This window comes from Culex quinquefasciatus, chromosome 2, assembly GCF_015732765.1.
Source record: "Culex quinquefasciatus strain JHB chromosome 2, VPISU_Cqui_1.0_pri_paternal, whole genome shotgun sequence".
In the NCBI taxonomy this organism is placed as follows: domain Eukaryota; kingdom Metazoa; phylum Arthropoda; class Insecta; order Diptera; family Culicidae; genus Culex; species Culex quinquefasciatus.
Window position 1 is genome coordinate 199,549,113 of NC_051862.1, and position 24,848 is coordinate 199,573,960.

General features: G+C 34.0%; 1 protein-coding gene across 1 annotated transcript in view; it reads left to right on the forward strand.

Annotated features, from left to right (window-relative positions):
* The window catches only part of LOC6053417 (lachesin), a 304,414-nt gene that overhangs the window by 244,455 nt on the left and 35,111 nt on the right, over positions 1 to 24,848 (forward strand). The window contains exons 6-8 of the mRNA XM_038251455.1: positions 1,044 to 1,199; positions 6,721 to 6,849; positions 6,954 to 7,091. Coding sequence (XP_038107383.1) covers positions 1,044 to 1,199; positions 6,721 to 6,849; positions 6,954 to 7,091 — 423 coding nt within the window. The remainder of the gene's footprint in view (positions 1 to 1,043; positions 1,200 to 6,720; positions 6,850 to 6,953; positions 7,092 to 24,848) is intronic.

Genomic DNA, 24,848 nt, shown 5'->3' on the forward strand with positions numbered 1-24,848 from the left:
ATCCACGTTTAAAGTGCAACAAAACCTGATTTTATACGACAACCATAAAGCTCCGGCTTATTACCGCCCCCGTGACAAATTGATATTCGACCCAAATCTACGACCGATTTGCTGTTCGTGCAACCACGAAGCCCGCTGCTGGCTATCGGGACCGAAAAATCAAACAATTACTAAACCTCTCCCGCTCGATTGATGGCGTCTGCTACAAGTCATAACAAAATATATTTTGCCAAACATTTCGATAAACCCCCTCCCAATTTCCCACTCTTCCTCACCACGATGTGGAGTTGATTGGTTAGTCCACAGCCAGCTCTCGAGCTCCAGTCATTAGGGATTTTATGGCACGTTTATCACCACGAATCGCGTGCACCGGCACCCGCCAAAAACGATTCCACTTTGGTGGCCACTCATAACCCACCCCCACGGATTCCTCACTGGCAGTGGTTGGTAATGAGTCCGATAAATTTGACCACTTGAAACTTATCAGATTTGAAAATATTTAAAATTTCTAAAAGATACGTTTGAAAAAACAAGGCTTGCTAAATTTATAGCAAATTTTGTTTAAAAAAAACTTTATAGCGCGTGAAAATTTTGTAAAAAAAAACAACTAACTAAAATCAAACAACAAATTGTGTTATTATCTGACTACAATTTCTCCTCTCGGGCCCCTTTGTTGATGTTTGGTTATGTGTAGGCGGGTGATAAAATCTGATTTCACTGGGTGTCCGACACGTTTTCATCGCATTTTGCCGATCCGCGACGGGGGTTTATTTGGTGGGGTGTAAAATTCTGCTATTGTTTCGGGCTGTACCTGTGAACAAGCGAGATTATAATATTTTGCACTTTAGTTTAAATCACGCGTAAAGTGGAGTCCAGCGTTTATGGCGTTAGAGGTTAAACAGCAATCGAGGAACTCAGAAATAAATTTCAAAATTTTATGTTAAGCTGTTTATTTTCAAAAATGTTAAATATGTTTTGATTCCAGTTTTCTTTTAAATTTTCAAACATTATCAAATAAAACTTCTTTTTCTTACAATTTCCAGTCCCACCGGCGATAGTGGAATCGATGACCAGCAACGACATGGTGGTCCGTGAGGGTACCAACGTGAGCCTAACATGCAAGGCCAAAGGCTTCCCGGAGCCGTACGTGATGTGGCGCCGGGAGGACGGCGACGAGATGGCCATCGGAGGAGAGAATGGTAAGTGTTGTTTATGAGCTATTTAATTTCAAGTTGCATATTTCAATTACCAAAATTTTGGTACCTAATAAAGTATAGGTCATTGCTAAAATTTTAATTTTTCCGTTTTTGCGAGCGGTGCGTCGAAAACCTCAGTTTCTATATTGAAAAAATCATATCTCCAAATCGTGTTAATGGTTATTGGTAATTTTTGGATATGTTTATGCAATATATTACAAGGAATCAGGGGAAAATATTTTCAGATATGAGCCATTTGGTCTTGAAACCTTCAAATATCATATGACATTTTCAAATATTCAGCTATCTTTTTGGACCTTGACAAATTTTTCATGAAAAGCCCAATCAATAAACTTTATTTTAAAACGTGGCGCTCTAAAATTGGCTCAGCCATTTCAGAGTTATGATTTTTTTGAAAAATGTGATTTTTGTGAAAATCGACGAAAAACGCAATTTTGAAGACCGCCATATTTCCTATAGAAGCACCCTAATCATGAAATAAAAAATACGGGTCTTATCATTTTGGCCAACCATGCCAAATTTGAGCCAAATCGAAGCACTTTTGATTTGTAAACTTCCTGTTTGACGTGGAATCGCTGCATTTTTTTCAGTGTTTTTTTTTTCTTAAATTTTGCTTAGATTTCTGATTTCTTTTATATAAATAATGTTTTAATAATATTTTTTGTTTTTTTTTCATAAAATAAAATTTTAATTTGTTTTTAAAAAAATGCATTTGAATTAAGAATCATTGCAAGCACGATAAGCATGATAATCAATATTTTTAATAGAGATTGAATATTTATCAAACATTAATTTAATGATAGTCTAATTAATAGTTTCTATACAAAAAAATATTATCGTCAATAATATTAACGATTAACGATATCGATGACAGTTTTCGTTATCGTCAGGACGATAACAATAATATATCATTATCGTTATCGTTATTTCGATAACTCTATCGGCGTTAATTTTATTGACGATAACGGATGATACCTCATTTATAAAATCTTTCTAAAATAAACTTTATTCGACCATATCTTGTTAAATTTTTAAAGCTTCTACTAAGATTTTTTTTGATAATGTGGGAAGTTTCATAGTAAATATATCTTATCTTTTGAAAATTCTCAAATTTTATTATTTGCAAAGTATGAATCAAACAAAAAGAAATTTGAGATGGTTTTCGCTTTTAGCAGAGTTTTTTTTGTTAAATACAAAAATTTCACAAAAAATAGATTTTTTCAAAAGTATTAAAATTTTAATAATTTGCAATATGTTTATTTTCCATTTCACTTTTATTAGTTTTATTTATAAAATACCGTCATCTGGCGTGATATTGGGTCTGAAGGGGTGTGAATGCAGAAATTTGTATGACCCGATCTTACCCCTGATGACGGTACTAAAATTTTCAGAAAATATCATATTTTTTCGAAAGTACTAGGGCTGCTAAAAATGTTTGTAAAAGTTTTTGTCACCAAATCGAAATAAAAAAAATGCATTGGCCTAAAGCGAAGCGAAATTTTGTATAAATTTTCGTATTATTATTTTTTGTTTGAAAAAAAAATATTTAAATAAGAGGAGCGGCCGTGGCTGACTGGTTACGGTGTTAGCTTTGTAAGCGAATGGTTCTGGGTTCGATTCCCATCTGCTCCCAACGAGAAAGTTAAGAACACATAAATTTGAAATGATGAATATGAACGAAAAATCAAAGTCGCTCGAGGCGGGGTTCGATCCTCCGTCCTTTGGATTGGTAAGCAAAAATGCTAACCACTAGGCCATGACGACTTGGTGAGCGTGGACTGGAATTAGGACTACTGTTACAGAGAGCGAGTTGTGGCGCTATAACCACGGCAAATAGTGTCCAGGGCATTCGTGGAAATACAATGTCCCATCCCAGAGGGTCCCGGAGTACCAAACCTTCTTAGCATGGTGCTCCCAACGAATACAACCAAATCTCGGAGCGTATGGTGGTGTGTCCCCACGCTTCTTTCTCCCCTGTCGATTCAGAATTGTGTTGTTGTTCGAACACGCAGTGCTCAAACTCAACCCAATTACGAATCATCTCTGCGATACGGCTTTACGCAGTAGGCCTGGCCGCTTTAACGCTTGTGATGTTTCAATGCATTCTAATGCAATGGCGCACTACAAATGTTAATAAATGACAAGAAGAGTGCTAGGCGTCATCTAACCTAAGGTACTCTCCAGGATCCCTTCGAAAGATTGGCTGCGCTAGGGTCTGATTAGATTAGATTAGATTAGATTAGAAAAAAAATATTTAAATAAGCTAAAATTTTCACAAAATGCCATATTTTCTTGAAAATACCCGAATTTTCGAACGAAGTGAAATTTTGAATGTGTTTTCACTTTATAGGAATATGTTTTTAATGTAAAAAAAGCATTTTTGCCTTTCTTACTAAAGAAAGGTATTGGGTTTGCTTTTGGCTCCGACCCCGCATAGTCATGAACTATATAACTACTTTATGACAAATAGTTACTCAACTTTTTATCAAATGGTCTCTACTATTCATTAAATTGTAACCCAACTATATATGTACGATATATCAAACCATTAATTCCATTCCCAAAATAGTTTTGGTCGATTTTACTATATGAGAAATTAGTTGTTAGGCAGAAAACTATATGAGGTTTTCATACATATGTAAATATTTTTATAAACTTGGATTTTACGTCAAATAGTCATTGCCCAAAAATTGACTATTCCCTATATAGTTTCTGAAAAACTACTTTACCGACACTACTTTGCCGACACTTTAAAAAAGACCGCAAAAATGAACCCTACAATTGTTGTGATAACTACTTCGGATATAATCAAATTTGATTTTTAAGTTCTATCGATAGTTGGTGAATGTTTACCGCCATTATATGTGATGTTATTTACGTTGCTGCCGAACTGCTGCCGCCTTATCCGATTGATCTATATCTGTTGGTGGTTTTTCAGTGGTTTTGGTGACATGTTGTGTTAGAAGGAGCAAGCTCGGGGGCAAGTATTTTTCGATAAGTCCAAGTAGTCCAAACAATTGACTCATTTTATAGTGAACAGTAATAGTCCACCATGTAGTACACATATTTTTGGTGTATGGTAAGAACAGCATGCCTACTTTTTCTGGAATAGTGAAAGTCAATTTCATGAGCCCTCGTAACATTTTTCTTCTTTTGGGGAGTTTTCTGATAATCTGAGGAGAAGTGGGGTGTTGAAGGTTCTCTATCATCCAGAGGAATCGACTGTGATCAATTTACTTGATAAAAGTTGAAATTTTTGTACCAATCGTTTAACATATAGTTGGATTATATAACAAACTGTAATTGTACTCCATACTGTTGAAATATTGTTTGAACTATTTGGACTTATAGAAATTTTTAATTCAAAATAGTATGGTGTATAGTAATTTTACTTCATGTAAGTTGACAAATTATTTGGATTATACAAACTTATCGAAAAAATGTGGCCGCCATCAATTGTGTTCTACTATAGCATTTATAGTAGGTTTTAGTTCTTACAGGTTCTGACTATAAAAATCTAAAATCTGTGGAATTTTGCTATATTGTTCTCAATAAAGTTGATAAATTGTTTGAACTATTTGGACTTGTACATTTTTTCGTTGAGTCACGTTGTCTAAACAATCCGAACTGTTTAGTGTAAGGTTATTGTACCCCAAATAGTTCAAAAATAGTTAGAATCATTAGATTTACTTCAATAAAAACGTCATCATTTGACGATCAGTTTCGTTATGGTTTTGTATAGTGCCGTAACTATATGATAATGGTTAAGTATGTGGTAACTACATCTCTTTTAGTAGTAATATAGTTTGGACTATTCCCCCGATGGTTTTTGATTATGCGGGACGCCAAATCAAGCTTCGTTCCCAAATCATTTCTCGAGAAATATTCATTCGAAAAATTTGCAAAAAATCATGTTTTTAAATAGAGTGTTCTGCACTTGCATGTGAGTGTTTTTGAAAATAAGTGAAAATGTGTATATTTAACAAACCCTAATAAAGTGAAAATTGATTAAATTCAACTCAATTTTGAAACACACATAGTAAATTATAAATTTCGAGTATTTTCGATTAAATACGGTTTTTTTTTGTCAAAATAACAGTATCTTACAAAAAAAATTAAATAAATTGAAAATAGATACAAAAATTTCACATTGTTTCATATCCATGTTGCAAATTATTAAAATTTTAGTATTTTTGAAAAATACAAAACTTTTTTGAAAATTTGAGTATTTTACGAAAACGTGAAAATGCATACAAGATTTCACTTCGTTCGATACCTATATGACACATTTTGATAAAAATATAGTGCTTTCGAAATAATACGGTATTTTGTAAAAAATAGTATTTACAATTAAAACTGAAATAAATGTATATCAAATTTCCCTACCTTTGATAACGATATTGCAAATTATGATTTTTTTTTAAATACGTTATTTTGTGTTAATTTTAGTATTTTACAAAAAAATCTTATAATGTGAAAATGCTTACAATGTTTCGCTTTTTTAAATACCCATATTACGAATTATTAAAAAAATGTGTTATTATAAAAATCGGTATTTTCTTCAAGTTTTTATTTTTTTTTTCAATTTTTATTCCATCATTTTATTTTTGATATGCATTTTTCTTGTTTTTTTTTTTCTAGTATTATGTGCCTTAGTTTTTATTTATGATTAGTTTCCGTTTTTGTTTCTGTTTTTCATATTTTTTTAACCACTTTGAAATCAAATACATTTTGATTTGAAATCCGAACACTTAGCAACGATGTTTATGCTGGCTAAATACTTGATAGATATACAATGTATAATTATTTCTCAGATGTGCTACATAATGTTAATTTTGAAAAAAATATTTTTTTTTTTCAAATTAAGCGAAATTTTGAATAAACGAATATTTGTATCTCGAGAAGACATTTTCTGATCGGTTTGGTGTCTTCGGAAAAGTTGTTTGTTTTGATTAGGACTATTATGAAAAATACAGCTACGGTCTGAAACATATTCTTTCCTTTATATAACTTTTTATCATTATGTTTAAGAGCATTAGAAAGAATCAAGTGAAAACAGTTTAAATCATATAACTCTATCAATGCTAAGATCTTCAGTACGAACTGAATGAAAAGATGAAATAAATTTGTCATGATTTTCTGCACAGTAAGACATTAATGGGACCTGAGATCATTCACAATTTATTGAACTATTATTTTCGGGAAATATTTTTTTGAAAATGTGGTTCAATGAAATCAACTTATTTCAATTTTATTGTTGTAAATTTAATTAGTGTTTAACGTGATTATTTTTATTTTGCTTATGTAATTATTTTTTTATGAAACTATTTTAACTTTTTTTAAATACGCATAAGATTAAACAAATTGTTCCCTTCATTTAATGGTATTAAATTTTGGAACATCAAATATTGCTTATGATTTATCAATGACACCTTTACCATACTTTATCATTTGAGTCAAATTTAAAAATAACCTTAATCGAATTCATTTTAATCCCCAACAGTCAACGTGGTCGACGGCGAAATGCTGTACATCACCAAGGTCAGCCGGTTGCACATGGCCGCGTACTTGTGCGTAGCGTCCAACGGTGTCCCACCATCCATCAGCAAAAGGGTCCAGCTGAGGGTACAATGTAAGTCTCCTCCTCCTTGCTTCTTCCACACTAGACAACAGATTAGTTTCATTACTTGAATGTATCCCCCTAAACTGCTTTCTTCTTCTTCTTCTTCTTCCCAGTCCCCCCGATGTTGTCCATCCCGAACCAGCTGGAGGGGGCGTACGTCGGTCAGGATGTCATCCTCGAGTGCCACACGGAGGCGTATCCGGCCTCCATAAATTACTGGACGACCGAGCGGGGAGATATGATAATTTCCGGTAAGTTGAACTTCTTAGATTAGGAAAGGGGGATGGTTGACCTGTTGACGGGATATCAAGGGTCATAAATCATTCAAGGGTGGTGCGGTTCGAGTGTGTGTGATGTGAGTGATTTCAACGGTGACAGTTTCGATCAATTAAGTTGGCACTACTTATGGCCGTAAACTGAGTGTTTGATTAGAAGAGTGCGGTATCTTTTTAGGAGATTTATTGATAACAAATTTAAGTTAAACTTATTTTTTAATTTAAAAAATGTTTTACTAAGCAATCTTTGTAAATTTTACTTATTAAATTAATGTTTGCAAAATGTTGAAAGACTGCTTGAAGTTCATCAATCAATTATTCCAAGTTTTAAAGGCAATTTTTATTACAATAAATGGAAGTTGCTGAATATTAAGAATGAAAAGGTCATCGAACAAATTTTCAATAAAAACTCTACCAACTTTTCACCGCAAACCAATCAGTTAAGGATCTCCCATTTTCGCTCATTAAACTGCCCTCAATCGGACAGCATCCGACAGCAATCAATAAAGCTCAACTCAATTTGGCGAATTAGTTACAAGTGAGCTGTGCCATGAATGTGCCAAACACACACACAAAGTCAATTGGAAACTGATTCTCCGGGACCAAATTGGCATCCTTGGTCTCACTTCCGGTGGAGGCTGGGAGGCTGGAAGTGGGGTCGTTGATGAAAAAGGACACTACCAAGAAGCTGAGGACAGCAAAAGGGACACCGCAAATAAATCATACCGAAATAGCTTTTGAAGTCAACCGGGGGAAGGGGGGAGCTTCTGGGAGGAAGAAGCTAATCGAGATTATGTGGGCGGAAAGGATCCGGAAATCGACATAACACCTCGTCTAATTGAATTGACATTTATTTTGGGAGCAGCAGCTGGTAGGTTGAAAAGAGGGTGTCGACACCCGGAAGTCGATGAGAAGGGTGAACAGGGGGGCTGTTCGGAAATTGGGTTCTTGGTGTTATTTTAACTTTTAGTTGAATGGGATCGACGATGTCACATGGGGTCATGACACAGAAGATGAAGTTTAAAATAAACTGATTGAGATCAGACAGGCAATAAAATTGATGTGGAGATAAATCGAGTCCATAAAGATTTAAGGAAATCTTAGGAAAATTGTTACAAGTGAAAATAATTAATATAAATGATAAGGAAAGATTAAAAATCTGTATTTAATTTTATTTTATATTTAATTTTATTTTATGTTTTATGTTTTATGTTTTATGTTTTATGTTTTATGTTTTATGTTTTATGTTTTATGTTTTATGTTTTATGTTTTATGTTTTATGTTTTATGTTTTATGTTTTATGTTTTATGTTTTATGTTTTATGTTTTATGTTTTATGTTTATGTTTTATGTTTTATGTTTTATGTTTTATGTTTTATGTCTTATGTTTTATGTCTTTATGTTTTATGTTTTATGTCTTATGTTTTATGTCTTTATGTCTTATGTCTTATGTTTTATGTCTTATGTTTTATGTTTTATGTTTTATGTCTTATGTTTTATGTTTTATGTCTTATGTTTTATGTTTATGTTTTATGTTTATGTTTTATGTTTTATGTTTTATGTTTATGTTTATGTTTTATGTCTTATGCTTTATGTCTTATGTCTTATGCTTTATGTTTATGTCTTATGTCTTATGTCTTTATGTCTTATGTTTTATGTTTTATGTCTTATGTTTATGTTTTATGTTTTATGTCTTATGTCTTTATGTCTTATGTTTATGTCTTATGTCTTATGTCTTATGTCTTATGTCTTATGTCTTTATGTCTTATGTCTTATGTCTTATGTTTTATGTTTATGTTTTAGTTTATGTCTTATGTCTTTAGTTTTATGTTTATGTCTTTAGTTTTATGTCTTATGTTTTAGTTTTTAGTCTTAGTTTTAGTCTTTAGTCTTTAGCTTTTAGTTTTTAGTTTTTAGTTTTTAGTTTTAGTTTTTAGTTTTTAGTTTTTAGTTTTTAGTTTTTAGTTTTTAGTTTTTAGTTTTTAGTTTTTAGTTTTTAGTTTTTAGTTTTTAGTTTTTAGTTTTTAGTTTTTAGTTTTTAGTGTTTAGTGTTTAGTTTTTAGTTTTAGTTTTTAGTTTTTAGTTTTTAGTTTTTAGTTTTTAGTTTTAGTTTTAGTTTTTAGTTTTTAGTTTTTAGTTTTTAGTTTTTAGTTTTTAGTTTTTAGTTTTTAGTTTTAGTTTTTAGTTTTTAGTTTTTAGTTTTTAGTTTTTAGTTTTTAGTTTTTAGTTTTAGTTTTTAGTTTTTAGTTTTTAGTTTTTAGTTTTTAGTTTTTAGTTTTTAGTTTTTAGTTTTTAGTTTTTAGTTTTTAGTTTTTAGTTTTTAGTTTTTAGTTTTTAGTTTTTAGTTTTTAGTTTTTAGTTTTTAGTTTTTAGTTTTTAGTTTTTAGTTTTTAGTTTTAGTTTTTAGTTTTTAGTTTTTAGTTTTTAGTTTTTAGTTTTTAGTTTTTAGTTTTTAGTTTTTAGTTTTTAGTTTTTAGTTTTTAGTTTTTAGTTTTTAGTTTTTAGTTTTTAGTTTTTAGTTTTTAGTTTTTAGTTTTTAGTTTTTAGTTTTTAGTTTTTAGTTTTTAGTTTTTAGTTTTTAGTTTTTAGTTTTTAGTTTTAGTTTTTAGTTTTAGTTTTTAGTTTTAGTTTTTAGTTTTTAGTTTTTAGTTTTTAGTTTTTAGTTTTTAGTTTTTAGTTTTTAGTTTTTAGTTTTTAGTTTTTAGTTTTTAGTTTTTAGTTTTTAGTTTTTAGTTTTAGTTTTTAGTTTTTAGTTTTTAGTTTTTAGTTTTTAGTTTTTAGTTTTTAGTTTTTAGTTTTTAGTTTTTAGTTTTTAGTTTTTAGTTTTTAGTTTTTAGTTTTTAGTTTTTAGTTTTTAGTTTTTAGTTTTTAGTTTTTAGTTTTTAGTTTTTAGTTTTTAGTTTTTAGTTTTTAGTTTTTAGTTTTTAGTTTTTAGTTTTTAGTTTTTAGTTTTTAGTTTTTAGTTTTTAGTTTTTAGTTTTTAGTTTTTAGTTTTTTTGGGGTTTTAACTACTTGTTCTCAAGAAATGCAGAAAGCTCTTTTGATTTTGCTCATTCTATCTCTCATTTGAACTGAATAAAGTAGCAACTCACTTGAAAACAACTCTCATTCAACTCTTGCCGTCAACTTCCACCAATTTAAACCACAAAGCAACAATTCAACTGTTTCCAAAATTCGGTCAAACGAACCTAAACTGCCATCATCCTCCTCCCTCACTCTAAATTGACCCTCCACCTTCCCAAAGTATCGATCGCTCGTTCACAGAGCGCCACTGTTTGAGTTGTTCAGAGTGCCGACTAATCCAACTGCCTGTTTGGACTTCATCTAACCAATGTGTTTGTGTCTGCGTCTCTGTTGTCCCCCCGATTGTGTGTGTATTTCGATCCGGGCGGTTTCGGGATGTTTGACAGTTGCGTTGGAGAATTTGAACGGTGCGCGTCGCGGTTATCACGCCGGATTTTCGTTGCCGTTTCCGTCTCTGTTGTCCCCCCGATTGTGTGTGTATTTCGATCCGGGCGGTTTCGGGATGTTTGACAGTTGCGTTGGAGAATTTGAACGGTGCGCGTCGTCGCGGTTATCACGCCGGATTTTCGTTGCCGTTTCCGTCTCTGTTGTCCCCCCGATTGTGTGTGTATTTCGATCCGGGCGGTTTCGGGATGTTTGACAGTTGCGTTGGAGAATTTGAACGGTGCGCGTCGTCGCGGTTATCACGCCGGATTTTCGTTGCCGTTTCCGTCTCTGTTGTCCCCCCGATTGTGTGTGTATTTCGATCCGGGCGGTTTCGGGATGTTTGACAGTTGCGTTGGAGAATTTGAACGGTGCGCGTCGTCGCGGTTATCACGCCGGATTTTCGTTGCCGTTTCCGTCTCTGTTGTCCCCCCGATTGTGTGTATTTCGATCCGGGCGGTTTCGGGATGTTTGACAGTTGCGTTGGAGAATTTGAACGGTGCGCGTCGTCGCGGTTATCTCGCCGGATTTTCGTTGCCGTTTCCGTCTCTGTTGTCCCCCCGATTGTGTGTGTATTTCGATCCGGGCGGTTTCGGGATGTTTGACAGTTGCGTTGGAGAATTTGAACGGTGCGCGTCGTCGCGGTTATCACGCCGGATTTTCGTTGCCGTTTCCGTCTCTGTTGTCCCCCCGATTGTGTGTGTATTTCGATCCGGGCGGTTTCGGGATGTTTGACAGTTGCGTTGGAGAATTTGAACGGTGCGCGTCGTCGCGGTTATCACGCCGGATTTTCGTTGCCGTTTCCGTCTCTGTTGTCCCCCCGATTGTGTGTGTATTTCGATCCGGGCGGTTTCGGGATGTTTGACAGTTGCGTTGGAGAATTTGAACGGTGCGCGTCGTCGCGGTTATCTCGCCGGATTTTCGTTGCCGTTTCCGTCTCTGTTGTCCCCCCGATTGTGTGTGTATTTCGATCCGGGCGGTTTCGGGATGTTTGACAGTTGCGTTGGAGAATTTGAACGGTGCGCGTCGCGGTTATCACGCCGGATTTTCGTTGCCGTTTCCGTCTCTGTTGTCCCCCCGATTGTGTGTGTATTTCGATCCGGGCGGGTTCGGGATGTTTGACAGTTGCGTTGGAGAATTTGAACGGTGTGCGTCGTCGCGGTTATCACGCCGGATTTTCGTTGCCGTTTCCGTCTCTGTTGTCCCCCCGATTGTGTGTGGATTTCGATCCGGGCGGTTTCGCGTTTTCGCATTTTATTTCGTTTTATCTTTCCACAGCCGGCTGTCTAAGATTAAATCATTTATGCTAAACTCAACACCAAATAACCGGGAATAGTCTCATCCGCATACTCCGACTGATTGCCTTGAGAATGCATAATACATCACACCATTAAACAAAATTTATTGATTATTGGGTCGCATCATCATCCTCTATGTTGAATCCTGGCCATTACCCTTACCCACTAACAAAATCCCAAGTAGAAGTAGTTTTCCGGCACACGCGGGGGTGTGGATATCGTATAGAACCCACCCTTGGTAGCAGCCTGTGCTAACTAACATTCCCGTCCCATTCCCTCGAGATCTACAAACTGACATGGCGGGCGCCGTTGGTGGCCAACGACTGTTTCCTATTCGCACCGGCTCTAGTTTTGATGATCGTGATGTTTTATCTTTTCAGCGCATTCATGAATGCTGTTGATAAGGGAAACATCATTTGATCGTTGAAGCGTGTGACCGGTTGTGCTGATGGGATATTATGGTCCTGTTCAGCAACGGAGAAGGACAACCATGGGTGGTCTCTCATGCTCATGCTCATGCTCATCTAACCAATGTGTTTGTGTCTGTTTCGCGATTCGATTGTTCCGCCAAATCCTGTCAGTCCTGTTGTGCTTGACCGGGGTCTGTGATGTTCGATCCCTTTGATGTCAAACGTCCAAACTTTGAAAGCCCCGCCGGCGCACGCGACCGACCGACAGACAACGGAAAGCCGCAGTCAATTGGCCCTTTGTCGTCGAATGGCGCTGGCGGCACTGTAGTGGGAATGTCATGTCTGGTAAGGGACCGAACAGGATTGAATTCGTGTGAAATTATTCGATTACAAAACTAGTTGGAAGAACGTTTAATTTGAGGAATTTAATCGTATTTTAACAATTTATGGAAACTGGCATCACTGCTCGAAAGCCCAACTACACAAGCTTAAGTAGCTGACATCAAATCTGTTAGCGGAAGTATTCTGTTTACGTCTTTGATGTCCTCTCGTCGGCTCTTTTGTGTATCAACGACATGTTATCAACCCGGGAGTCAACACAGACGCACACATACATGAGCAGCAGCATTGACAGCGCAGATCCAGAAGAAGAGCTCTCGTGCTGTGAAAGGAATTTCAGCCTTCAAAAGGACGGCTCAAGATGAAAGATACGGCGAGTGGTATTTAACGTGTGGTAACAAAGTGTCAGATTGCACCGGAATTGCCGTCATCCAGCAGGAGTGCAGTGGCGGCGATGTGTGGTGGACGTCGTTGTTGGCATTGACGGAATTTATGGCTTTTTGCAAGTGACTCGTGGGGAAGTGAGCTGCCAATGTTGCATGATACAAGGAGAGCAGGCAGTTTTGTCAGAAAAAATAATTTGAACTGGATTAAGACTGGTTCTTCGCTTGAGATTTTATAAAAATGAAGTTCGTATTGTTTTAAAAGACAGTCTCAAAATAAGCCTTTCAGAGATATTCTCTACGAATTTAGGTGATTTATTTTTCGTATTATTTTTTTAGCTGAAATTTTGTGGGGACCTTCCATACACTGAAATAAAAAAAAGTACCAAATTCCTAAATTTAGGGAATTTTGCCTCTTTTCCTTATTTAGTAATCGGGTTTTTTTTTTATTACTTAATAAGAAAAGGAGGCAAAATTCCTAGAATTTAGGAATTTCTAATCTAATCTAATCTAATCAGACCCTAGCGCAGCCAATCTTTCGAAGGGATCCTGGAGAGTGCCTTAGGTTAGATGACGCCTAGCACTCTTCTTGTCATTTATTAACATTTGTAGTGCGCCATTGCATTAGAATGCATTGAAACATCACAAGCGTTAAATCGGCCAGGCCTACTGCGTAAAGCCGTATCGCAGAGATGACTCGTAATTGGGTTGAGTTTGAGCACTGAGTGTTCGAACAACAACACAATTCTGAATCGACAGGAGGAAGAAGCGTGGGGACACACCACCATACGCTCCGTGATTTTGGTTGTATTCGTTGGGAGCACCATGCTAAGAAGGTTTGGTACTCCGGGACCCTCTGGGATGGGACATTGTATTTCCACGAATGCCCTGGACTCTATTTGCCGTGGTTATAGCGCCACAACTCGCTCTCTGTAACAGTATTCCTAATTCCAGTCCACGCTCACCAAGTCGTCATGGCCTAGTGGTTAGCATTTTGCTTACCAATCCAAAGGACGGGGGATCGAACCCCGCTTCGAGCGACTTTGATTTTTCGTTCATATTCATCATTTCAAATTTTTGTGTTCTTAACTTTCTCGTTGGGAGCAGATGGGCATCGAACCCAGAACCATTCGCTTATAAAGCGAACACCGTAACCAGTCAGCCACGGCCGCTCCTACTTCCTAGAATTTAGGAATTTGGTACTTTTTTTTATTTCAGTGTATGATCAATGATGCTATTTTGTGTCGTTGGTCTCGAAAATCTGTAACTTTTAAATGAATGTTTTGATCAATTCGATGTTTTCGGCAAAGTTGTGTGTTGATAAGGATTATTCAGAAAAAATTGGAACACGGAAAAAAATCTTGGCAATTTTTTAATTAGATTTTTTATTACAAAAATTCAATTTACTAAAATCGGTATTTTTTATTTTTGAGATAAAAATCGAATATATACATTTTGAATGGACAGCTGTCAACATTGTAGGGAGACTTGTATGGCTGAACCAATGACACACAATGGCTTCTTTGATCATAGGCAAGGCCCCAACAAAACTCGTAAAACTCGTTTTTTTTAATGTTTTAGATGACAAAAATGCCATCTTTTGGCACAATGTGGTTAAAATTCTTTCTCAGTAAAGCCAATTTTTCCAAAGAAACAAAAAAAAATTATAAATAAAATGAAATTTGCAATCGAAAAAAAACTAACATAAATTTCGTGCACAGTTTTCGAGTTGTATTCACTTTTTTGTTTTCAAAGTTTTCCAAAAATCATGATTTTTTTTTTAAATGGCAACACTGTCATAATATGAATTTGGACAAACTTGTGCCAAAGCTAAAAAAATGCATTTTTTGTCATCTACAGCATATACAAATTTCAATAACAATTAAAATATGTTGTGTAATCCAGCTTTTTTGCGCAAAAATTCGAATTGAAAAAATCTGTTTTTTTAGTGTAACTAATTTTTCTGAAAAGTCCTAAGCAATACCTACATCTTCAAATCTATCAGAAAATCCGTTTTTAAAAGTGCCTTTTTGTGAGGACAAAATTGTGTGAAAACTTGTAGGGATAAACTGAAGAAGCAAAATTCCTTTTTTCTATTACACACTAATTTCCCTCAAATAAAAAAAAACAAAACAAATTGTTGCCAGAAATTTCAAAAATTTAATTGTCGAATTCAGAATTCCAAAATACGTATTGGTTCTAATTTATTATTTTTTTTGAGTATAAGGAGACAAAATAAAGCTATTTTTACGAAGGATTTTTTATACTTTTCCTTTTTTACCAAAACTATTGCTAGAATTTCCAATTAAATCAAAATGAACTAAAGTTCAAATCATAATCGAAAGGAACTCCTAAACACCATTAAGTTATAAAAAACATGAAATTGTAAATTGATCATTTACTAATAAATACTAACTTAAAAAAAATAAATTTAAGAACATTGTTTAATAAATATCGAAATATTGTCAATTACACAAAAAAAAATAATGCAAAATCAATGATAAATTACATCTTTTCCAAGTTGTGGGCACCGATTTTTGTGAATTTTCTGCAATTACTTAATACTGTATGAAGAAATACAAGGCTGAAAAAATATATTTAAGAAGCTGAGAATATTTTGCCTTTCTTATGAAAGAAAGGTATAGGATTTGCTTTTGGATTTTACTGTATCAATCTGCGTAATCCAAATATTTCATCGAGGAAAATTCATCGGAAATTTTTTTTCTGGTGTTGTTGGCGCAAGAAGATTGGACACCCCTGAAATGTGATCCACAAGTCGACGATCTACTGATCTCCCTTTGATTCCCACGAATGATCGTCCTATTCCTGTTCCTCCAAATTCTCTCTTCTACCATAGCCCAAATCCCTTATCATTCCCTCTCCAAATTCCCTGCACAAAACCGATCACAATAAACTGCTCCAGTATCAGTCGCAATTAGACACCGTCGAGAACACAACCGTCGCGTAATAAAACTAACTTTTACACCGTCCGAACTGTTAGCGTTTTAAGTTTAATAAACTGTGCCGTTCTGCAACCTAATCGCGCGTTTTAAGTGCAGTGTCCGAAACCGTGCACGAACAGGTGTCATCAAACAAGCTCTAATTTAATAAACTTGCCAAATATCGGAAACATTTTATGCGACTTTCAGTAATAAAATAATAAACTTTTGGGAAATGTGTTGCTGCTCTTTTTAATAAAAATAATATCGCAATTTTGATTACCTTTAGAAAAGGCTAAGAAAACATTTTGAGCATTTTTTAAGTGTTGGGCTTGGTTTTTTATTTCGAAGTTATTTTTATTTATAAACAGCAGGAAATTTCACAAGATTATCATTTTCACATTGAAAATTATATCAACAGTTTGCGAGATATCATAAGTTTAAACGAAAGGTCAATTTACACAACAAAAATATATTTTCTTTGAAAAAAATCAATGAAATTCATGAGGCTATATCTCAGCAATCAGTATTCATATCTACAAAGTCAAAAATTAAAAAAAAAAATGTTAGAATATTTTCTTAGCTCTTCAAGCTTTTATTGCGGGGATGCTTTAATTTCATAATAGGGTAGAGTAGTCATCAATGAGACACGGGGAACAATGATAAAATGGCTCTCACAAGTCGTAGTTCAACCAATCAGGCTCATATTTGGGGGAAAGGTGTGTCTACTGGATACACGTCTGCCATAATAGTGGCTTTGGTTATGGACGCTCCCTTGAAAAGTTATTCATAAATGTTTGATTCTGGGGTGTAAAAGTAAATTATGGACAAAAAATACTTTTTCGCTCGTAGGCTGTCATTTACACCAAAACTAATATTTCTTCAAATTTCTTTAGACGGTCCATAGGGATTGAGTTGGGCTACAATGTCCTTTCATTAGGTTTGGCCAAAATTTAAAATATACCCAGAATCCAGGGCTGTCTCATTGTTCCCCACTCCTTTCAGCCCATGGGTAACAATGAGACACTTTGATTTTTCTTCATTAAACTATTCAAAATCTATGGAAATCTTTCAAAACATGAACTGAAAGTGATTTTTGGCATATTTATAGAGTTTAAACTTCATTTAACCAAACATACAAAGTTATTTGGTATAAACATATGGATTTTACAAAATTTCAATACTTTTTAGTATAACTTTTGTCAATTGAAGTTTCATGTTGGCAAAATTGCTCTAAAATGTTCAAGGCAAGTCACCTGCAATGGAACAATATAAAAACATGATGTTTTAGTAGAAAAGTATTGATTTTCGTAGAGTGTCTAATTGTTCCCCAGCTGTCTCATTGTTCCTGCCAAGTGCGTCTACAATGAGACAGTTGAATAACTCTGGCTGTAGATGTCGGATCGATCTCATATTTTGGTCAATGTTAGAACACATTAAAAGAAAGAAAATGCAACAAAAAGCTCATTAAAATATGCTGATGAAAAAATTAGAAAAATCGTTGAAAGTTGAAAACCAAAAGTGTCTCAATGATGACTACCCTACCCTAAACTTTGTAGAAAAGAATCCTATAATTGTAGGAAAGTAAGGAAAGTTTTGATAGCAAATTGAATTTTTTTATATGAGATTTATTTTTGAAAAAATACGCCATTTGAGAAATCAACTTTTAATAATTAAAAATATCAGAAAAGTTTCTGAAAAGTTAAAAAAATCAAATAGCTACTTTTGACCTAGAGAATGCTCGAAAATTAGGGTGATAAGAAAAATTAAAAATTTGGAAAATCTTAAGTGACTCAATTTTTTTAGGTAAATTAAGAAAATGTGCCAATTTTGAGCCAAATCGGTAATGGTTAGGGGCACTATTGATCGTTGAAGTTTGTATGGGAAAAATCGATAAAAATATGGGAAAAGTAAAAATTAAATGTGTCGGACTATTTCCAAGTGTGAGATTCTTAAATAAAATTTTATGACAAACAACTTTGTCCAAGGCATCAAAACGATCCGAGTTAACACTGACAAGTTATTTTTGATTTATAGAAGACATTATTGTATAAAAAGATTTTTTTCACAAGCTTTTACTAACTCTAGCAACGGCTCAAAATTGGCATTTTTATCTGAAGAATCGAGGACGATTTTTTTATATTGTCATCCTAATGAACAAACTTTCATCCAACTCAAAAAATACAAAATGAACATAATAATCATACAAATTTGAAAAAAAAAACTGAAATACCAAAACTGCGCTAAAAGGCAATACTTTCAAACACACCCGGTAGCATAAATCAATATTGGAGCTCGTAATTAAATTTCATATTGATAAAATAAACATTGTATCGCATCGGCAGTATCCCAAATGTGTCACATTTCCTATCATCACAGGACTCCAATCACCCTAATCAAACGGTCGTGCGTTTTCCGCTCGCGGAGAAAATGTTAGCCAAGTCAAGTCAAGCTGATGACGGTGACATTAACCACCCACACACCCCACCCGCAAACAGCGCACATATAGATTCAATTTGTCTGCAATTCATTTCCATTAACGCTGGAGTGCCTCCGGGTGGGATATTTCAATCCAATCGTGGAAGCGTATTTTTAATATAAAAGTGCTTTTCTGTCAAGTGCTAGAATTTAATAAATATTCAACGCAAATTGATTAATTTCCGGTCAGCAGTCAGCAAGAGCAATAAAATCAATCCAACTCACTGGAAATTCTGCCACTGTCAGTCAGAGCGAAAGAGAGAGAGGGAGTGAGCGTTGATGAAGATGTTTCCAACCCCAGTATTTTCCAAGTGGAAAACAACTATTGAACAACGTGGGAATTGTGATGCGCCTCTGCGGAGGAAAACGATAGTGGCATCCGCGGAATGGTGCTAGCTTATCGCACGGGAAGTTCGTCCCGGAACGAGGAAGTCATGCATCGTCATCTAAACGACCACCATCCAGCTCTAGTGGGTGCGTGGGGTGGGGAAATCATTTCACCTCTTCTCGCAAAAACCACATTTCCATGCATTTATGCAAAATGTTAGACTAGGGAAACCAGGTTTTGATCATTCTCTGTCTTAAAAATATTCCTTCGTCTAAAAAAATTAAAATCAAAATTGAAATTTTATAATTAATCTCTAACTAAATGTCTCATTCTTGGTAGAATTTCTCTCTGCACTAATGTTGAGCACATTTTGGTGGCAGTCAGCTTGCCAGCATATGTTTTCCGGAATCGAAGCTCTCGACCTCTCGACGGCATCGCGTTCACTGATATTGAGTATCGGTTGGCTGCCAGTACCAGCCAGCATCGGGCACCAGGAGCAATTTAGATTCAAATGGGTTTGATATCGAGCTGATAGAATGATCTATAAACTCTGCAGTCTGCTACGCGGCGATGTCGAACGAGGTGGCTTGCCGTAGAGCGGGAACGAGACATCGACGAAGAGACCTTTCACTCTGATTGTAGCAGCGTGCAGTCACTTGCCTTAATGAGACCGTGCTTAGGGGAAAATTATAATTTTTACTGATACATTATTTTTGCAACAATTTTTTTTTTATCGAAAAAATTATATCAGTTGCATTTTAAAATTTCAATACATTTGTATCTACCGGAACTGCCATTAAAAAATAGGAAAATTCCCATTTTTTTTAATGTTTATGTTAAATCATGAGACCATCACATCTAAACCACGTAGTTTACAAGTTAACAAAAACGGAAATCAAACATCAAAGCATAGGCGTTAAAATTATAAAATTTTATATTATTTCACTAAAACATTGAAGTATTAAATTAAAATGTTATTTCACCTCCTTTAAAATTTTCCCGAAAAATCATGGGATAAAAAAAATACTTATTGCCAAAAATATCATTTTAAAAAAAGCTGTACAATCGATTGTATACTGAATTATTCAAACATTAGATAAATAAATTTTAATTGTTTGGACATTTGATAAGAAAAGAATGTAATACTTAAGTATAAAAATCATGTTTTCAATAATTTAATGTTTTTTTGTCATTTTTGACGATTATGACACTATTTGATTTAAGATTTGAAAATATGGCCTAAAATGTTCTGTTTTGTTGCCCCTAGCCTCAACAGCATTCATATCGTCTTGCTAGATTTTTTATTATTTAAGTTTTTAAACCTGGTACAATCTTATGAAAAAATATATTTTTATCAAGGTTGTTAATCGATAAAATTATCGTCGATAACATTATCGTCTGACGATAACAATAATGGTTAACATTATCGTCCCGACGATAACGATAATCTACCGGTATCATTTTTTCGATAATTCTACTCATTTTTTAAATCTTTCTTAAAATCGATTCATTGAACCTAATCATATTATTTTTCAAATACTTTCGCTACGAATATATTGTTTTAAAATGTAGTAAATATCAAAGTATAAATGTGTACTAAAAATGTTCACAAAAACCGTTTTTTTTTTTGAAAATATTATTTTTTTATAATTTGCAATATAGGTATCAAACGAAGCGAAATATGGTTTGCTTTTTCATATCAATAGATTTTTTTTAAACATAAAAATTTTATCAAATTACCGTATTTTTTCGAAACTACTCAAATTTTCAAAACAGGCAATATGGGTATAAAACAAAGCGAAATTTTGAATACTTTTTTCACTTTATTAGAGTTTTTTGGAAAATACAAAAAAAATCACAAAATACCGCATTTTTTAAAAAACTTTTTTTTCAGGTACGCTAATGGGTATTAAACGAAGCGAAATTTTGCATGCTTCATACATACATTCAAATTGTGTATGGTTCATATCAAACAAAATTTTGCGTCGTTAGATACCCATATTAAAAATTTGAGTACTTTGTGAAATTTGTGAAAATTTTTATATTTCCAAACATTCTCTGTTAATGTGAGAAAGCAAACCAAATTTCAATTCGTTTGATACCCATATTGCATGTTTTGAAAATTTTAGTATTTTGGAAAAAATAAGGTTTTTTTAGTATTTAAAAAAAATCTAATAAAGTGAAAAAAAGCATTACAAATTTCGCTACGTTTGATACCCATATTATCTATTTTGAAAATTTCAGTATTTTCGAAAAATACGGTAATTTGCGAAAATTTAATATTTTCCAAAAAAAATACTCTAATAAAGTAAAAAAGCATGCAAAATTTCGCTTCTTTTGAAACCCATATTGCATATTTTGAAAATTTGAGCACTTTTGAAAAAATACGATATTTAGTGAACAAAAACATATTCTTAGTAAAAGCATTGAATATTTAACATAATGTGGTTGAATCAATCAATTTTCGAAAGATTCCTAAAATGAGTTATCGTTTTCGAACCTCGATAATTTTATCGTTAACAACCTTAATTTTTATAATTAAATTTGGGAAGAAAATAATGTTCTTTTCCGTAAAATATGTTTGATGAAATAACAATGCCAAATGCTTCAAATTATGCAGACTGAAATAAACAGCGAAAAACTGCAAAAGTCAAGATTGAAAAACCTGATGAAAATGGGTATATTTTTTTTAAAGTTCCAATAAAAAAATAATGTTTGCTTTTTGGGCGTTTCTAAAACCGCCTTGAGCCAAAAACAGGGTTGTCAGCTCAAAATTGGAAAAAATGGGCGAAGTACCCAAAAATATCTGGAAAAATCTGGCGAACGAAAATATAACAATTATGAATGGAGAAAAGACAGAGAGAATATGAATTAATTCAAAAACTTGTTAAATTCTGTTGAACTCGTTCATTTTAATCAAAAAGGTGTTCAAAATCGGCAGAAAATGTTAAATTTTGCATTTTAATTTAATTAAAATTCTGTCAAAATCTGGACGATAAATCTTTTTACTGACTGACACTTGAAAAATCTGGCAGTCCCAGATTTATCTGGCAATCTGGCAACTCTAGTCAGGGGTGTTCAAAAACAACCAATAAAAGCAAAAAAAAATTTTGTGCATTGGACCTTTTAAATAAAAAAAACTCTAGAAACGATCAATTATCCATTAGGCCTAGAAATGGATTTCAAATGTATGTTTTGATATGTTCAAAATTTTGATTGAGGTCTCCCTAAGACCAAAGACGACATTTTTCATCATTTGTTTGTTCATGCCAGTAACCATTCAATTTTGAATATGATCATTTTCAGGAAAAATGTGTAATTTTATATTAATTCTTAGAATCCGCCCTGCGGTAAACACAACGCAGTAGGGCTGCTCGCATTAAATTTTGTAATAAATTTTGGCAATAATTTTTGTAATAAAATTTTAAAACAGTGCATTTTTGCTAAATGATTTTCGATAAAAAAAATAATTTTGCATTTTAATTTAATTAAACTAATTTGATTGATCTAATTTTCAAATAAATCACGAATCACCATTTTTTTTCTTCCAAAATAGGCATGAGTCAATTTGAAAAAAACATGTTTTTCGGCATTTTATAATGTTAAACCTAAATGGACTAAATAACATCATAAATAAGAAAAGAGCCCAATTTGTCAACATGGTGACCAAACTACCCTTAAATAACAGTATCTCAATAAATGCCGCACGAGAAACTCGATACCGTGGATGGTGGCTCGTATTTCCGCAACATTCTCTGCCACTCTGTCTGGCTAGCATCGTCGATCAGGTTCCGAACAGAGGGCATCTGTGCTAGCCTTCTGTGTGTGTGTGTGTGTGTTCGCGAACACGAGAGATATTTAACTGATTTAATTATGGCAAATGAAATGTTAACATAGATAATTCTGTTCATCGATTCGTGTGCACGTGCATCAGGATGATGATCATCATGTTGATGCACAGACACGACACGGAACATGACGCGGACATTGATGGGGATTTGGGATTTTGGAGGGAGGAAATGTTAGTACTTCCGGAGATTTTGGAAAAGGGGTGTGTTGATTCGGCATCGATAATTTATTTTATGCAAATCAGGAAAGTTATCACTTAAATTGAAAATCAAAATGTTAAAGTGAATCAATCCTTGACCACATAGAAATTCTAGCTTTCAACATTTCCTCCCCCGCAAACAGCGGAAATTCTTCCGGGATATGATGCATTGGGAAAACTTTTGAATCGCTTATCTCCACGCTCTCTTGACCGCTTCCCCAGACACATCTTAGAAAAGTTTTTGATGAGCGATCATCGTTTCTTTTTTTTTCGTTTAAACTCCCACTCTCGAACGAAAAAAATGTCACGCAAAACGTTATCAAACCACTTGGGGGAAAGTTTGCTGCTAAATTATGGTGGCAGATTTGAGACAGTTTGGCGTCAAGTGTGGAAATGGCCTTTGACTTTTCGAGTGGACTTGGGGAAACGCTTTGAAGAGGGTCGCTGTGGAAAGGTGATCGTTTTCATAATGCTTTTAAGTAGGTAGTTGACAGTTGGAGGATATTTTTAAGATTTGAAGTGGTTTGCGTTGTTCAGAATTTTGCAAAATTTATTGTTTGATTTGCCTTAATTATTTTAAAAGTTTCAATCTGCTTTCACATCTTTTGTTTGTCCGAAAAAGCGCTGAAAATTCTCACAAAAGTAACTTTTTCGACACTTTTCTTCATAAATACTGCTCATTTCGCGGAAAATATAGCTTAAAATGTGCACACCACATTATCAACAGAAAAAAAAAACTCCTCTTTCTTTCTCGTTCCACAAAAAAGGCAAAGATAATTTCGAGAATTGCACCGAAAGTTTATTTTCACTCTAATTCATAAATTTTAATTACTTCCCATAACTTTTCACCGACTTTCCCTCCTGCCCAAGTGGGAGGGGAGGGGGCTGGGAACTCACACTCACAAAGTGATGAAACAGCACCATCGTCGTAAAGAAGCTTACCTTGAGTGGCTTATTCTTTGTGAAAGTTTTTTTTCTCTCCTTCTGTGCACTTTATTTTCCCTATTGTTGTTCCGGTGAAAGCAGAAATCCTTTTTTCACCTTTCGTAACTTTGGTTTCCTTTCCACGGTAAGATTTCCAGCCAAAAGTAAAGCTTTTCCAGTGCTAAATTGGAAACCATTTTTCTTTTTCCACAGAATACACTCGGGAAGAAGTTCTTGGCACGGTGGGGTCATATTTTATTTTTATAATTATTTTAATTTAAAAATATTAAAATTATGTTTTTGGTAACTTTTTTAAAATGAAAAAAACCTATTTTTTACTAACAAAAACTCAAAACTAAAAACCCCACCCTGCATGACATCGCCACCTTCAAGAAGATGAAAATCTCAACCAAAAGGTCATTTACTTTTCGCACCACCAAAACAGAACAAAAAAAAAGCGAAAGAAAATATTGCGGTAGCCCAGAACCAAAAGGACTGGAGGCTGTTTGTTTGATTAATGATCCCGAACCAGACAGAGGAGTGAAGAGTGAGAAAAAATAAAAGCAAAAAGAAAGTTTGGTTTTTGAGGAAAGATCGTCTCGGCCAGGCAGAACGAATGGGAGTGATTTACTTTTAACACCTCGGGGGAAATCGTGGGGTGTTGGTTGAAATTTTGGACATTTATTTTTTTTTCGGGTTGTTTGCTTTTTGTTTGATTTTGTTATCATTATTGTCAATTGTTTCGGAAAGACATCAGATGAAAATTTAGTTGAATTAATTTAATTTGATTTGCGTGACTTGTTATTAAAAGTTAAATTATTGAAAAAAAAAAAACTTTTTGCGGTACACAACATCAAAAATTTTCAATGATTCAAAAGATTTTTGAATAAACCCAAACATGCTAAATATGATTCTAAATGCAGGTGAATACATTTTAAATTGATTTTAGCTGATTGCCTTTCTATTTCCATAAAAAAAAATAATTTTGTTGATTTGCCCCTAGATTTTTCGAGCCGATTTTTAAAGAAGGGGTGGTGTGACAAAAACTTTAATAAATACTTGTAATATGAAAAAGGTGCTGAAAATTTAAATTTTTAAAATCCATTTTATGTTAGTTTTATGTTATTTTATGTATAGGTA